The following is a 15,380-nucleotide window of genomic DNA, read 5'->3' on the forward strand; positions in this document are numbered from 1 at the left end:
TCATTCCACCCCCAACCCCACCCCCATCCCCGTGGACTTGGTAGTTTATATCCCAACAAAAAAGAAAAGGCTGGTTACAGGTTAGGCAACCCATGGGCATCAGAGTCAGGCCACGTACAGAGGGACCCTCCCTGGAGCCCCCAAGCTCACCTCTGGAGGTGGACACCGCTCCTCCCTTGGTCCAGGACTTCCAACCAGACCCTTAAGCTCCCAGGACCTTGGTCTCCTCAGCAGAGGGATGAGCTGAATTGGTAGAAGGCATTATTCAGGGAAGCGACCTGCCCCCACCCCTCCCCCATCACAGGCATCCTCTCTGGAAAAATTTAAAGTACATGGCCACTTTTTTAAAGAAAATAATTTAAAATTATATTTGCTTTATAATTTTAGTGGGAAATGCATGTTCTTTCCACCTCGGTTCCATATTTAATTGAACAAACATCAATGAAAAAAATGACCCTTGCTTTTTAGCCACTGGAACATTAATCCTGGGTATTTCTGCCTGGATCTTCATGCAGTTGCAGGGCCTGACATCCTCCAGTCTCATAATTGATGTGGAGGAAGAATCACAACCTGAAAAATTCCTGGGTTAATGCCCCCACCAAACCCACACTGTGTGACTTGAGGGCAGTTTCTCCCTCTGTGAACCTCAGACTCTCCTCCTGTAACATGGGGATGAGAACGCCAACCTTGGAGTGTGGCTGTCCGACTGCAAAGTGGGGAAGGGCCAGGCAGGAGTAGGGCCCTGCTGCCCTTTCCTTGGCACGGGAGGCAGCCTGGGAGGGGCCTGCCCACAGGGAGGGTGCGGCCAGGCGAGGCCTGCTGTCATTCCTCCTCCAGGCTGCCCCTGGTGACAGGCAGGGAGCCTGCGCTGAATTCTCTGCACCCACCCAGGGCCCGGAGACTGGAGCCAGGAGCCGGAGACATGAACAAGATCTTCCCCCAGGTAAGAGCTGCCCTGAGACAGCTCCTGACCAGGGGGAGCCAACCTCAGGCTAAGGGTGGGCAGTAAAGAGGGGAGACACTGAGGTGACTCCGGTCCTCCACCACCCTGGAGGCTCTCTACGGGGACCCACCAGGTGAACCAGGTACACGGTTCAGGTGATAAGTGCTGGGAGGGGAGAGAAGGCCAAGGGAGAGAACGATCGACATTATGGGAGGGGACATCAGGGGGATCCTCTCCAAGGGGAGCCGCCTGAGCTGGTTTGAAGGATGAATGTTTGCCAAGTGGACAGTGGAGGAAAAGGCATTCCAGGGCACAGCACGGGCATAGGTGTGGGAACGTGAAGTGGACCTGATGAGTTTGGGGCATTCAGCATGCTGGAGTGGGAGGGCCCATGGTTTCCCCCGGGGGCTCTTGGTGACACTTCTGAAAAACTTTTCAGTCTGGCTCCCTGAGGCTGGACCTCGCCTCACCTCAGCCCACGCCTCACTCTGTTCTCTTGGGCAGGGGGATGGCAATGCTGCTGCCGCTGGAAGCAAAGCCCTCCCTGGAAGGGAAGGTAAAGGACGGAGGGCCTGGGGCCAGTCCCGCCCCCACGTGGGGCTCCCTTGAAGCTGGACCGTTGCTACAGAGACACAAAGGGGGCTCCCTAAGGCTCCCGCTCTCTCAGACCTCTGTCCCCTTGCTGATGTCCCCTTGCTCCCAGCGTCCTGGCCAACCATGATAACAGCCATTTGCTTAATAGGGTGGTTCATTCTCTCCATGCACAAGCATGTGTGGAGCACCTACTGTATGCTGCCCACCTCACAGGCACAGTGCCACACACAGTACCCCCCGGTAACCTAGAGAGGAAAGAGCTCTGGAGTCGAGTCCCTGGCTCAGAGGGTGACTTGGGTGATTCTCTTTACCTCTGAGGGATAAAATAGGCAGGCTTATGCACTTATTTAGCACCTGCTCTTGGCCACTGGCTCACCATGTGACCAGGACAGTTTGCTTTACCTCTGTGGAATAAAGGAAGGAAAGAACACATTTATTAAGCACCTGCTATGTGTTTCCAATCTTGGCCTTCATTTGATCGTTTAAGGAAACAGCCCCAGAGAGATAGCTACTACCAATAACTATCAAGGATCAAGGGCCTGTTATGTGCCCGGCATCGCAGGGCCTGTTTCAACCCTCAGGACAGCTCTGAGAGGGGATCCTATTAGGGGGCAATAACAGATGAGGCAGCTGAGGTGAAGGGAGATCAGGTAGCTCAGCCAGGCTGGGATCCCACATGGATGAGAGGAGGGAGGCAGGGTTCTAATTCGAATCAGGGTCCCTCTGGTTGCGGATCCCCGGTGCCTTTGTTGCTCTGCGCTGGCGCTTGTTTATTTCAAGCCTGGCTCACGGTGGGCGTGATGGCCCCCTTTTCCCGTCTGTACCCTGGGGCATTGGCACCTAAGGGCTTTCAGGCTTTGAAGTGCAGCCTTCATCTGGCCGTGGGCCCGGAGGCTCTCCTGTGACCCCACCCACTCAGCCTGTGCTGCACAAATGTTTGAGGAGTGGCTGCTTGGCCAACCAGGATGCTGCTCCTTGCCAGCCTTCCCGCTGTCTCCCTGGTTACCTGAGTTTACAAGGGAGCCACGGACTAAGGCTGCAGGGAGTATGGGTTTTAGATTTATGCTGCATCTCCTACAGCATAAATCGGCTATCGTCTCCCTTCCCAATGTACGCCCACCCTGGGCTCCGGACACACGGGGCCACTTGCTGTGCCCCACATGCCATCCAGGCACTCTCTGCCTGGAGTGCCCTCTCCTTGCACCTTCCCCTCGACTGCCTGTGGAAATCCCACCCTCCTTCAAGCACCCATGACACCTTGTTCATGCTTTCTTAACCACACTTGCCACCTGGCTCTGTGAGCAGCTGGTGTACAGGTATAGTCTGAGTACGGAGTAGGCAGCTCTGGAAATGTGAATGGATTATATGGAAATGACCTGAATTGATCTGAATTGGGCCCTTCCCTTGTTTCCTGGATCTCTAGATCAGAGTATTCAGAAAGTACCTACTGTGTGCCTGCCTACTATGTTCCCAGGCTGGATCCCGGGGACGTAGACGCATGAGACCCGCTCCTGCCCCTCTCTGAGATAATTGTGCCCCAGAGGACAGCAGGCGTGCCCACACTCTTCTTTTTACCTGTCTACATCTTGTCTTCTAAGTGCAGCTACAAGGTTTTGGAGGGCAAGGAGATCAGAGCTGTGACTGCTTTTGTGTCCTCTACAGAGCAGGGCATCTAGTAGGATCCCAAGAAGACTTTGTTTCATTATTTCACAAGCAAGCAAATATTAAAGGATCGAAGTCAGTTAAAGGAGGAGGACATTACCTATTTCCACAGTACTTCAGATACAGAATGGCACATAGTAGATGCTCAATAAACATGAATAGCAGCTAAAACCTTTACAGCACTTACTATGTCCCAAGCACTGTTCTGATACAGTACCTAGCTTAATCCTCTCAACAACTCTAAGGTAGGCATTATGACCCCCATTTTCCACTTGAGGAAACAGACACAGAGAAGTTAAGTGGCTCTTCAGTGTGGCCCAACTGGAAAGTGGTGCAGCTGGGATTCCAATCAGCATCCTGACAGGCTCCAGAGTGAGCGATCAGTTGGCATGTGGAAAGGGCACCCGTTTGGGCGGCAAATAGGTGTGGATTCACATCCCAGCTCCACACAAGGTGACCTGAACCTTTTCTTCTCTGAGCCTCAGTCTCCTCATTTATAAAATAAATGTTGTCTTGAAAAATACAAATAATGGCTATGAAGGGCCTGCTTTGGTCTCTGCCCCATGGTAGAGGCTTGACACGCAGGTGTACATCTCTCCCTTCCTCCTGAGGAGACAGCCTCATGGAAGGACAGGAGGGTGAGGGGGGTGGAGCAGAGACCTGGGACCTTCACCTTGACTGCCACTCACCAGCAACTGGACCTGGGCCAGAGACAGGTGTTTGGTGGGGGTGGACCCACAGGCAGAGGTGAGAACACCATGGTGGGCTTGGGGGCCCTCTCCTCCAGGGAAGCCTGTCCTGCCCCCAGGACCCCAGTGGGGAGGGACCACTTGTAGCGGTCAGGGCAGGGAATCCCTGGGCCCCAGCACTGGCTGCTCCATCACTGGTTTCCCACCCCACACAGCAGACCGCAGCCCTTTCTGCTGCTCGTGCGGAGGGGCCTGCCTCTCAGCCTTCCTGACGCTCCTGCTGGCAACTCTTGCAGCCCTGATTGCCCTGGTCGCCATCCTTGGACCCCCACCTCACACGCCAGGTCAGAGTGGGCAAGAGAGGGTGGGTCAGACTTGTTGGGAGGGGATGGGGACACAGAGAGATGGGGAAAAACTGGTCCTGCCTGGCTTCTCCATGAAATGACTTTTGGACAGTTCCTTAGGGTGCATGTGCAGACACACACAGACACTGACATATACACATCTCTGAGCTTCCATTTGCACATCTATAAGCATGAGCTATTGAGAGGACCCAGCTCCGATGCCACCTCCTCCAGGAAGCCTTCCCTGCCTGCCTGGTTTAGGAGCCTTGTCTCAGCTCCCATAACTCTCACACTTCCTCTTCTCCCAGTCTGGTCACCCTGGGTGGTGCCATCCATCTGCATGTCTGCCTTCGCCACAGAGGACAGGGACCTGTCTAACATATGCCTGAGGCCCAACTTCAGTGGTGAGCCCCAACACCGACCCTGCCATCATGCAGCTAACAGTTTGGAGAGTGAGGCAGATATTAATCCAATAAGTACAGTAAGGCAGGGTTAATGGGGGCTCTGAGAGTCTGGAGCAGGGCTCTGACCCAGTCCAGGAGTCAGGAAGGGCTCCTTGAGAAGTGAAAGGGGGCTGAGGCATGAAGGGAAAGTGAGCTGGTTAGTGGAAGGAGTGGCAGGAAAACCACAGGGAACACCCTGTCCAGAGCCCCTGGGATGGGAGGAAATGTGAGGAGAAGGTCCGTGGACACGGAGGACAGAGCAGCGGGTGGAGCCGAGGCCCAGGGCCTCAAAGGCTGCACTGGGGAGGGGGTCACCATCCAGAGAGCCATGGGTGGGGATTAAGCTGGGGGCAGGGTGTCAGTAGACCTACCTTTCTGAGAGATGGCTCTGTCACCTAGCAGGAGGTCCTAAGGGGACAGGTGGAGTAGGGGGTAAAATCCACAGTACCCTACATGCCTGAGCATGGGCACTGGGGATAGATGTGAGCACGCAAGGAGTTGCCTGCGCGTATGTACCTGCGTGTCTGTGTGTTTATGTGTGTGTGTACGTGTGTGTGCAGGTGTGTGTGTATACGCACACGTCTGTGTATGCAGGTACATCTCTGTGTGTGTGTGCCCGTGTGTGTGCACATCTGTGTATGTGCGAGTGTATTGATGTATGTCTGTGTGAGCAGCTGTGTGTGTGTGTGTGACAGTGTAACTGTCTCTGAGGGCCGGCCCCCTCCCACTAGCTGGGGCAGTTCCAGGAGATGAGCCGTGGTTCACATGTGCAAAGACCCGCAGGCACAAACCCGCTCCCACCTCCAACCTGCACTCACGCGTGTACACATGCACAGCCTGCGGAGCCAGACCTCCCAGCCCATCTGTCAGTTTCTCTCCCCTGATTCTTTGGGCACAGCTCCAGGGTTGGGTGTTCCCCGCAGTGGGATGGAAGGGATGACTCTTAGAAGGATGGACGCTCAGTTGGTGCCCACCATTCCCGGACACTGGGGAGGCGACCCGGCCTCAGGAAAGAGCAGAGGCAGCAGCCTGGGTTGTTAGCTGTGTGGCCGGGCATGTCGCACCTCTCTGTGTCTTACTTTTCTCATCTATGAAATGGGGCTAATGATGACAGCTCACAGAGGTTTTGGGGGAAACATTAGAATAAAAATGTGAAGGCGCTTTGCAGCCCGTAACGTTGTCCCAGATGTAAGGGATTGTGGCATAACGGTCCCCCCAGCCAGCCCCAGGACGTTGCCTCTGACACCTTCACCTGCACCAGGAGCCCCACCATGAAAGCCACTTCACCGACTTGAGCACTGTCCTCAGGAACTTCCCGTGAGACAGTCATTCAATAAACCATGACTTTCTCTGCACTCTCTCTAGGGTTATTCACACAGAGGCTTTTATGTAATCTCCCCAACTGTCCTGTGGGGTGTGTGCTATGATCCCCATCTTGCAGAAAGGAACCTGAGGCACAGAGAGGTTGGGTCATCTGCCCATGGTCACACAGCTGGCAAGTGGTTGAGCTGGGGCTTGGACCCCAACTCTGACGCTGAGCCCAGTGTCCTCCCCACTGCCCCAAGCTCTCACCCCAGCTCAGGTGGGGCTCAGTGGGGAGAACTTGGTGATGCCCTTGTAAACACCACCCTTGACCCTTCCGGGGCTCGCCCTGCCCACTCAGGGGCCCAGCCCTGCGTGACACAGATGAACAGGACGGGCTTCCTATGCCATGACCGGAGGAGCTGCATCCCAGCCAGCAGGGTCTGTGATGGCGTCCCCACCTGTGCCCACGGCGAGGACGAGGAGGAGGCCTTGTGCCGTGAGTAGTTACTCCAGGGCCCCTTGGGAGTTGCTCCCCCAACTCCAGCTCTCCCTGCAGCCATACTGAACCCCCGAACATACCAGGCACCCTGATGTCCTCAGGCCTTTGCTTATATGCTGCCCTCAGCCAGGAACATCTTCTCCCACCCTGTCCCACTCCCACTCACACACATGTGACCACACTAGGGGATGCCTCCACTCTGTCCATCTCTGTGCCCAGAGAACCTGTGTACAACCCTCAAGGCAGATTTCAAGTGCTACCTCCTCCAGGAAGCCTTCCCTGACGCCCAGACTAAATTAAGTTCCCCCGTTTGGGCTCTCACAACCCCTGTGCTTCCCTGCACCCCAGCCCTAGTCACACTGGTTGTCACTCTCAATTGGCACGTTTGCCACCCCCATCAGACTGTGAACTCCTCTGGGGCGAACCTAATCTGCTTGATATTGGGGCCCAGTGCCTGGCACAGGGCACTGCACAGAGAGGTATCGGGAATGATTTGCTGAATAAATGATGAAATGAGTGAATTAATGAATGGGAAGGTCTAGTCCCAGACCTTAGAGACCTGACAGTTCTCAAGAGAAAGGAGCGTGGCACTTGCCACAGAGGAGGGAGAGAGCCTGGTGAGTCAGAGTGGTAGCTTATGGGGGGAGGGTCATTGCATCATGGACCCTCAAGACCAGAAGAGATCTTAAAGGTCATCTAGTCCATGTCCCAGCTCATGCCCAAATCTCCTCTGCCTCTGCAGGGGGGAGGATCCCTGGGAGGATCCCCTCCCAGGATGGGAAGCTCACTACAGTTTGAGGCAGCTGCTCCCGTCATTGCCTGGTTTTTCCATGGGAACGTCTCCCTTGTACTGAGTTTAGAGTTGCCTCCCAGTAGCATCCTTGATTGGTTCCAACTCTGCCCTCTCATTAACCCCTGTCCCCCAAGAACCACATTTCAATCTGTCTCCCATGATGATGGCACTGCATGGATTTGGAGATTGTTTTCTTGTCCCCCATGAGTGTCCTCTTACCCGGGCCACCCTCTGAACTCCCAGTCACCCCCTTATGATTGGTCTTCCCCACTCCACCAGCACTCTACAGAACACATACCAAATGCCCATGTCCCTCTCCCTGGACTGGCCCCAGAAGCATCCATGACACTTCTGGCTGGCTCTGGTGAGTCCAAGGAACAAAGGCTTTTCCTCTCCCAAGTCTGGGTTATACCTCTAGTGATGTGGCCTGAGTTTGTGTTAATTTTTGGTATACCTGTCACACTGCTGTCTAACACAGAGCCCACTTTCAAGAAAGATGCTCTGACTCTTTTTCACAAAGCATGTGATTCCACATTCCCTGAGTTCTGGGACCCAAGTGCAAGGCTTCATATTTATTCTTGTTATGTTCCAGTCGGAGGAGGCTTCCTGGAGGTGAAGGAAATTGAACCTGGACTCGCAGGTGGAATGGTTTGGGACAGGTGTCAAGGAGGACTTTTCTGGAGGGAGGAATAAAGCAAGCAATGGTGTGGAGTGGGAAGGCACAAGAGCTGAGTGGGGAGAAGTGGCTCTGGGCATTCTATTGGGTGAACAGGGAAAGAACCCTCCTCTCTCCTTGACTTGACCTCCTCCCCAGGAAACCTCCTTTTGCCCTTCCTGGATAGATGGGCAGTGACCCCGAGTTTGACAGCTGCCAGGGTGGCCAGGACAATCCACCTCCAGATAGTCCTGAGGCAGATGCAGCCAGATGTGGACTTCCTCCTGCCTCATCTCTCGCTCTGTAGGAGACATGCCCCAGAGCCTCCCTGGCTTCCTCGTGGCTCACTGCGGAGACCCCACTTCCTGGATCTACTCAGACCAAAAGTGTGATGGGATCAACAACTGTGGGGACTGCTCAGATGAACTGAGCCCAGGTGGGGGTCTGGGCACAAGCTTGGCTGGGGCAGGTGGCCAGGCAGTGGCCAGAGGGCAAAAGTTAAACAGAGAGAATCTCCGAAGTTCCCTCTTCTTGCATCCTAGGAAGAAGTTTTCCACTCCTTCTTGAATGCCTCAAGTGGTAGGGTGCTCACTACCACTCCAGGGGGCTCCTTCTAGAGAGTCATTCTTCTGTGGTGGGAAACTTGCTTTCAAGGTCACAGATGAGGAAACTGGGACCCAGAGGGCAGTCATGCAAGGAGTAGGAACATGGCCCAGCCGGGGTTTGAACCTGGGCTTCCTTCATCTTCTCTGCACCACCCAACAGCCCTGCGAGGAAAGGAAGGCAGGAATCGCTGACCCCAATTTATATGTAGGTAAACTGAGACCAGAGAGAAGTGACTTTATATGATGAGTGATAGGAAGGGGGCTTGGGTGTAAACCCAGGTCTCCTGACTCTAAGACGAGTTCTTTCACTGCTCCAGAGTTTCCCTTCAATTTCTTCCCCAGTGTTCAACCCACAAACATGTTCTGAGCACTGTTGAGGGCTGGCCTGGTGCCAGGTTCTGCTGGGGCACAGCCAGGAGTCAAACATATGTCCCACCCCCAGGACTCACATCATGATAATGCCAAAAGGAAGTGCTGGGGTCCTGGAGAGGTTTTTTGTGGAGGGGGTGGATAGGAGAAGTAATCATCAAGGGAGACTTCTCAGAAGAGGCAATATTCAAGCAGGCCCTAAAAAATGGACAGGGTTTCAACAGGCAGAGGCTGGTGTGCAGGGAAGAATGCTGGAGGCCCAGGGTCCAGGGCAAAGGAGGGAGGTCTGCGAGGTGCCCTCAGGGAATCATAAGCCGGCTGGTGGGACCGAATCAGGGTGAGAGAGGAGGATGGGAGACTATATGCGCCCATTAGTAACTGAACACTGACTGTGGGCCTGGCACTTTGCCTATCTTCCTTAATAACAACCTTGAGCACATGAGGAAACTGAGGTTCAGACAGAGTGAGAGACTTGCTTGAGGTCGCACAGCCTATGAGTTGGGGAGTCTAGATTCTCTCTTCTCCAGGGAAATAAGGAATATAGTCAACCCGTGTCAGGTGGGGCAGGGCTGTGGAAGCAATGGTAGGTTTCAGAGCTAAAGAGTGCCCTGGTGCACGGGGCATTCCAGGACAGAGCAGCTACCCTTCTGTCTTCCCAGTGACTACGTGCCCGCCCTGCGGCCCTGGCTGGTGGCGCTGTCCCTCGACTGTCTTCAAATATTGCAGCTGTATCCCCAGGAGCCTCTGCCATGATCACGTGCAGCACTGCTCTGACTGGTCTGATGAGTACTCCTGTCCTGGACCCTGAATGGGTCACCCAGGCCAGAGTGGGAGGCTGGTTGGAATGGCACTGATAACCTGTCACATATGCTATGAATCCAAGTACACAAGGGCAGGAAGGAGCCTTCGAGATCATGTAGTAGGATCTACACACCGTTGTCTCTGAATAGGAATTGCCTCTCCTGCTTTCAAGTTTTTCAGCCTCTGCTTGAATTCTTCCAGTGACGGGGAGCTCACTACCATGTTAGGTAACTCCTAACAAAGATGAAGGGAGGGGCTTCCCTGGTGGCGCAGTGGTTGAGAGTCTGCCTGCCGATGCAGGAGACACGGGTTCGTGCCCCGGTCCAGGAGGATCCCACATGCCGCGGAGCAACCAAGCCCGTGAGCCATGGCCGCTGGGCCTGCGCGTCCGGAGCCTGTGCTCCGCAACGGGAGAGGCCACAACATACTGCAAAGAAAAAAAAAAAAAAAAAGATGAAGGGAATCTGCTTCCATGATTGGAGGCCTGCCTCTGGTGCCGCACAGAGGAAATCTGGTCCTCCACTCCAAGACAGGCTTGCAGATACTGACCTTGTCACCCCTTGGAGAAAAGATAAGTCTTGGGCTTAAACACCAAGCTGAGAAGTTTAGCCCTTATGGATGTCACATATATAAAGTATATGCCACTTCCTGCCCTTTGGTACCTAAAGCAGATATTGCTGGGCTTGGATGCAGCCTCAGTGTTTTCTCAGCTCAGTAATCCTAACAGGTCCCACTGATGGATCACATGAGATGAGGTACTTGTCATCCTGCCCCTAGGAAGCCACCCCAGGAAGCTCTGAGCTGTAGGAAGAACAGCTTGAGGAGCCCCCCCCACCCCATCCATCCCTTCTCTTACCAACCACTCCCACCCTCACCCCATGACCAGCTGCCCAACAAAACAGCCCAGGTTCCTTCAAGTAGGGATTGTGTTTTGGTTCCGGAGCCTGAGTGAAGGAGTTGTTTCTCGGCATACATTTCCAGTTTCACATCACCCAGGCAGGAAAGGATGGATATCCCCATTAAACAGATGAGGCAACTGTGGCCCAGAGGGAGAAATAACCAGGATCATACAGCAAAGTAAGGGCTGGAACTGGGACTCAAATACCATCCATGGTGTCCCAACACCAAAGTCTTTCCGTCTACCAATGTGACTCTATCTTGGCCAAGGTGGAGGCAGAGTCTCTGTAGTGTGTTTTAAAAGGTAGCTTGAGGGTCAGAAAGTGTCCCACCCTTATTCTGAAAGATGGACTTGGAATCTGGCCAATAAGGGACTCCTGCTGAGAGAGACGGACATATCCCCACTGGAAATTAATAAAATCAGTTCTGTGTATCAGTCTCACGTGAGTTTTGAAATAAATATGGGCACCAAGAGAGACGGGTGAGCTCTAGTTCGTTCACTGCCACGTTAATTCATTCACTCACACACTAAACAGTGTCTGTGAGCCTGCTCTATGCCAAGCCAGGCGCCAGGCACCCAGAAGTGAGCAGGCCTGGGTGCAACACTGGAAGAGCACAGGATCCCATGGAGGAGGCACCACACACTGGGAGGAGGGGTGGGACAGCAGAAAATGCTGGGCTGAGGGCACCAAGGAGGGGCCTTCGGGAGCCAGGACACAATCATGTTTTGGGCTCTGATGACCTGAAGATCAGTTCCCGGAACGGGATGCCTCAGGGATCCTGCCTGAGGGAGGCTCAGCAATGGGCTCTGGCATATTTGGCTGAGTTTCTCTCCAAGTGCAGCACAAGTGAGGTACTACAGGCACACTCAGGGCATCCTTGGTTCTGAAGACTGATCCAGAGCAGCCACTCCTTCCCAGAGGAGGGGCATTTGGGCTGGCTCTGGAGGGCAGGAGAATTTCCAGTGGTAGAGGTGGAGGAGAAGGCATTTCCGGCTGAGGGGCCTCATGAAGAAAGGCATGGGAATGCCCAGCAGGCCACATGGCCAGAGCAATAGGACAATAGGAGGTGAGGAGGTGGGCAAGGACATGATCCTGGAGGGCATAGTGTGTCACACTTCATCCTAAGGGCAGTGGGTGTCATCAAGGCATGGTAAGCAAAGACGTCACCTGGAGCTACAGTGACCTTTAATTACAACAGTCCAAGAAGAACATGCCAGGGCATGACCAAGTGTGCAGAGAAGAGAGGATGATCAAGGGCTAGTTACTGGTGGAACACGTGTGGGGGGTGAGGGGAGGGAAGTAGGGAGAATGAGGACAACAGGGGCCCGAAGCCTGAGAGAGGACAAGAGAGTTGAGCTGACTGACCCCTGAGGAACAAGAAAAATTTCAGAAACTCATTCCAGCGTTCAAATACCAACATGTTCCTGACATCCTGAGCATCAGTTGTTGAAAACAAGGCCACTGGGGAGAGGCCAAGGAAGAAGGAGCCTATGTTTGCTCAGGCTGAAACTGCACAACTCACATTGGGATTTGAACCCTCTGTCTTTTCATTGAGATCCCATACCTGGTCTCAGGACTTAACGAACCTCAGGTTCTTTATGTCTCTCGGCAGAAAGAATTCAGTGCGAGACAAAGTGATAGGTAACAAGTGGATTTATTTAGAGAGGTACATATTCCATAGACAGAATGTGGTCCGTCTCAAAAGTTGAGAATGGCCCTGGGAGAAGCACACTCTACAGGCAGAGTGTGGGCCATCTGAGAAGGCGAGAGGCCCCCAAATATGGGGTGGTTAGTTTTTATGGGCTGGGTAATTTCACAGGCTAACGAATGAGAGGATTATTCCAACTATTTTGGGAAACGGGCAGAGATTTCCAGGTATTGGGCCACGGCCCACTTTTTGACATTTTATGGTTAGCCTTGGAACTGTCATGGCGCCTGTGGGTGTGTCATTTAGCATTTGCTAATATATTACAATGAGTGTATAATGAGGCTTAAGGTCCACTGGAAGTTGAATCTTCCACCATCTTGGACCTAATGGTTCTAACCAGCTTTTGTTGTATCCTCAAGGGCTATGTCATTCTATTATAGGTTGTGCCCTGCCCACTTCCCTGCTGTTTCAGAGGGCTATGTCATTCTATTATAGGTTGTGCCCTGCCCACTTCCCTGCTGTTTCAATATCTGTCAGCCTCGGTGGTTCAGGTGCAGGGGAGGCCCAGTTCCTGCCAGGGGCTGGTGGTGCTGCAGTTGGTCCCCACAAGAGAGAGACGGGGAGACCTCAGTGGTCATCCATTCCTGGGCTTCTTCACTGGGCTGTGGCTTTCTCAGAAAAATGCCCAGAGGCACAGGCACCACGGGTTGCACATAATTCTGCCCTCCCCTCCCAACCAAGCCCATCTATGGGCCTGTTGCAGGAAGGGGACCCCTTCCAGGGCCTGAGAGTAGGCCTCTTGTCTAACACTTGGAAATGAGTTGTCTGAGGAGACATGTGTACTTGAAATAGGAGGCAAGGGGTTAGGGCCCAACCTTTGAAAGAATGACATAGCCCAAGGACATGACATAAACTGATTAGAACCAAATGGGTCCAAGATGGAGGACCAGTCAACTTCCACTAGACCTTGAGCCTCAGTATACGCTCACTGTAATACATCAGCAAGCTAAATGACACACCCACAAGCACCATGACAGTTCCAAGGCCGACCATAAGGATCAAAAACTGGGTGGTGGCCCAATTCCTGGAAATCCCTGCCCCTCCCCGAAATAGTTGGAATACTCCTTCCACTCATTAGCCTATGAAATTGCCCAGCCCTATAAAAACTGACAACCCCATAACCTGGTGCCTTTCTCACCTGAGATGGCCCACACTCTGTCTGTGGAGTGTGTTTCTCTCTAAATAAATCCACTTCTTACCCATCACTTTGTCTCTCACTGAAATGCTTTCTGCGATGAAACGTCAAGAACCTGAGCTTCATTAAGTCCTGAAACCAGGTGTGTGATCTCAGTTGGAATACTATGGGTTTTGGCCGGGTTTGAGTCCCAGCACATGGCTTCACATCCCAGTCTCAGGTGCATGGTTTCATACTGACAAAGCAAAAGACTTTATTGGGAAGGGGCGCCTGGGCAGAGAACAGGAGAGTAAGGGAACCCAGGAGAACAGTTCTGCCACATGGTTCACAGTCTCGGGTTTTACGGTAATGGGGTTAATTTCCGGTTGTCTATCGCAAATCATCTTTTTTTTTTTTTGCGGTATGCAGGCCTCTCACTGTTGTGGCCTCTCCCGCTGCGGAGCACAGGCTCCGGACGCGCAGGCTCAGAGGCCATGGCTCACGGGCCCAGCCGCTCCGCAGCATGTGGGATCTTCCCGGACCGGGGCACAAACCCGTGTCCCCTGCATCGGCAGGCAGGCTCTCAACCACTGCGCCACCAGGGAAGCCCTGGCCAGTCATCTTGCTTGGCCCATATTTGGTCTGACTCAGGGTCCTTCCTGGTGGGACCCCTTGTTGTGAGACAACCCAGGAGTAGTTATCACCATGTCTGGCGAAGGCAGGCGGTTTCAGTCAACGGTTCCCTAACAGGCCCATGGGGTTAAGATGCTTCATTTTGCAGGATGGAGAAACCAAAGCTGAGACCAACTTTCCCGAGTCCATGCAGTGTGTCAGTAGCAGGGGGAAGACCAAAAGCCAGCTTTCTAGGTGTACACGGTTGGCACTTGCTGAGCACTTACTATGAGCCAGGCACTACGTTAAGTAGGAGCTTTACCTCTCATCCTCCAACAAGGCTCTGAGGGTGGTACTGTGTTTATACGAGGCTTAGAGAAGGCCAGGCAGCTTGTTGAAGTGTGTATGACTGGTAGGGGCAGAGCCAGGGAAACTAAGAAGAACCCTGCAGGGCCTCCCGGGAAGGGGAGCGGGGAGCCTTTCCGTGCCCCGCCCCCTCATTTCTTGCTTAGTCTCCTAGGCCTTCCCTGAGTTCCAAAGAGCAGACTCAAGCAGTTACTAACTAGGGATGTGTGGGAATATAGAAACAAAGGAAAAGCAGTTAAACAAGAAAAATAATGATAATAGTTTAGTGAAAACAGAGTCCTAGTTCCTCCTCGAGGAATATACATAACAATCTGATGCATATCTTTAAGTTGTTCTACAGGAACTGAGAGCCCCACTCAGGTGGAGGATGGCGACTATCCACTGAGCGCAAGCACTAGACCCCAGACTGTTCGGAACCAGAAAGTCGATGATTATGATTCCTAAGACACCACACTGTTACTTCACAAAATATCAATGAGAAGAAAGTCATGAATCCTGCAGCCTTCATCCCCAAATGTTGCCTTTTAAAATGCTCCCCTGGGGCTTCCCTGGTGGCGCAGTGGTTGAGAGTCCGCCTGCCGATGCAGGGGATGCGGGTTCGTGCCCCGGTCCGGGAAGATCCCACATGCCGCGGAGCGGCTGGGCCCGTGAGCCATGGCCGCTGAGCCTGCGCGTCCGGAGCCTGTGCTCCGCAACGGGAGAGGCCACGACAGTGAGAGGCCTGCGTACAGCAAGAAAAAAAAAAAAAAAAACCTCCCCTGAAAGCCATTGGGGAGTTTGGGTCTTTGGAGTATGATCTGCCTGTTCTCCTTGCTTGGCCCTGAAATAAACCTTTCTCTGCTCCAAACTCTGTTTCCGTTTGTCTGGCCTCACTGTGCCTCAAGCACATGGACTTGGGTTTGACAATACCAGGAGTCTGGGCACTTAGCCACAGCAGTTGGCTATTTCATGCTATGTCTCAGGAGGTCTGGGAAGCTTC

At 53.4% G+C, this 15,380-nt stretch overlaps 1 protein-coding gene across 1 annotated transcript; it reads left to right on the forward strand.

Moving 5' to 3' along the window:
- The first annotated feature begins 830 nt into the window (after positions 1-830).
- Positions 831-11,030, forward strand: LDLRAD1 (low density lipoprotein receptor class A domain containing 1). Its single transcript, XM_059063510.2, has 6 exons — positions 831-943; positions 1,448-1,499; positions 4,104-4,232; positions 6,339-6,476; positions 8,235-8,363; positions 9,561-11,030. Exons 1-6 carry the CDS (start codon positions 923-925, stop codon positions 9,707-9,709), a joined length of 618 nt encoding a protein of 205 aa, XP_058919493.1. The 5' UTR covers positions 831-922; the 3' UTR covers positions 9,710-11,030.
- The last annotated feature ends 4,350 nt before the right edge of the window (positions 11,031-15,380 follow it).

The sequence above is a fragment of the Kogia breviceps genome, chromosome 1, assembly GCF_026419965.1.
Source record: "Kogia breviceps isolate mKogBre1 chromosome 1, mKogBre1 haplotype 1, whole genome shotgun sequence".
NCBI classification, from domain to species: Eukaryota; Metazoa; Chordata; class Mammalia; order Artiodactyla; family Physeteridae; genus Kogia; species Kogia breviceps.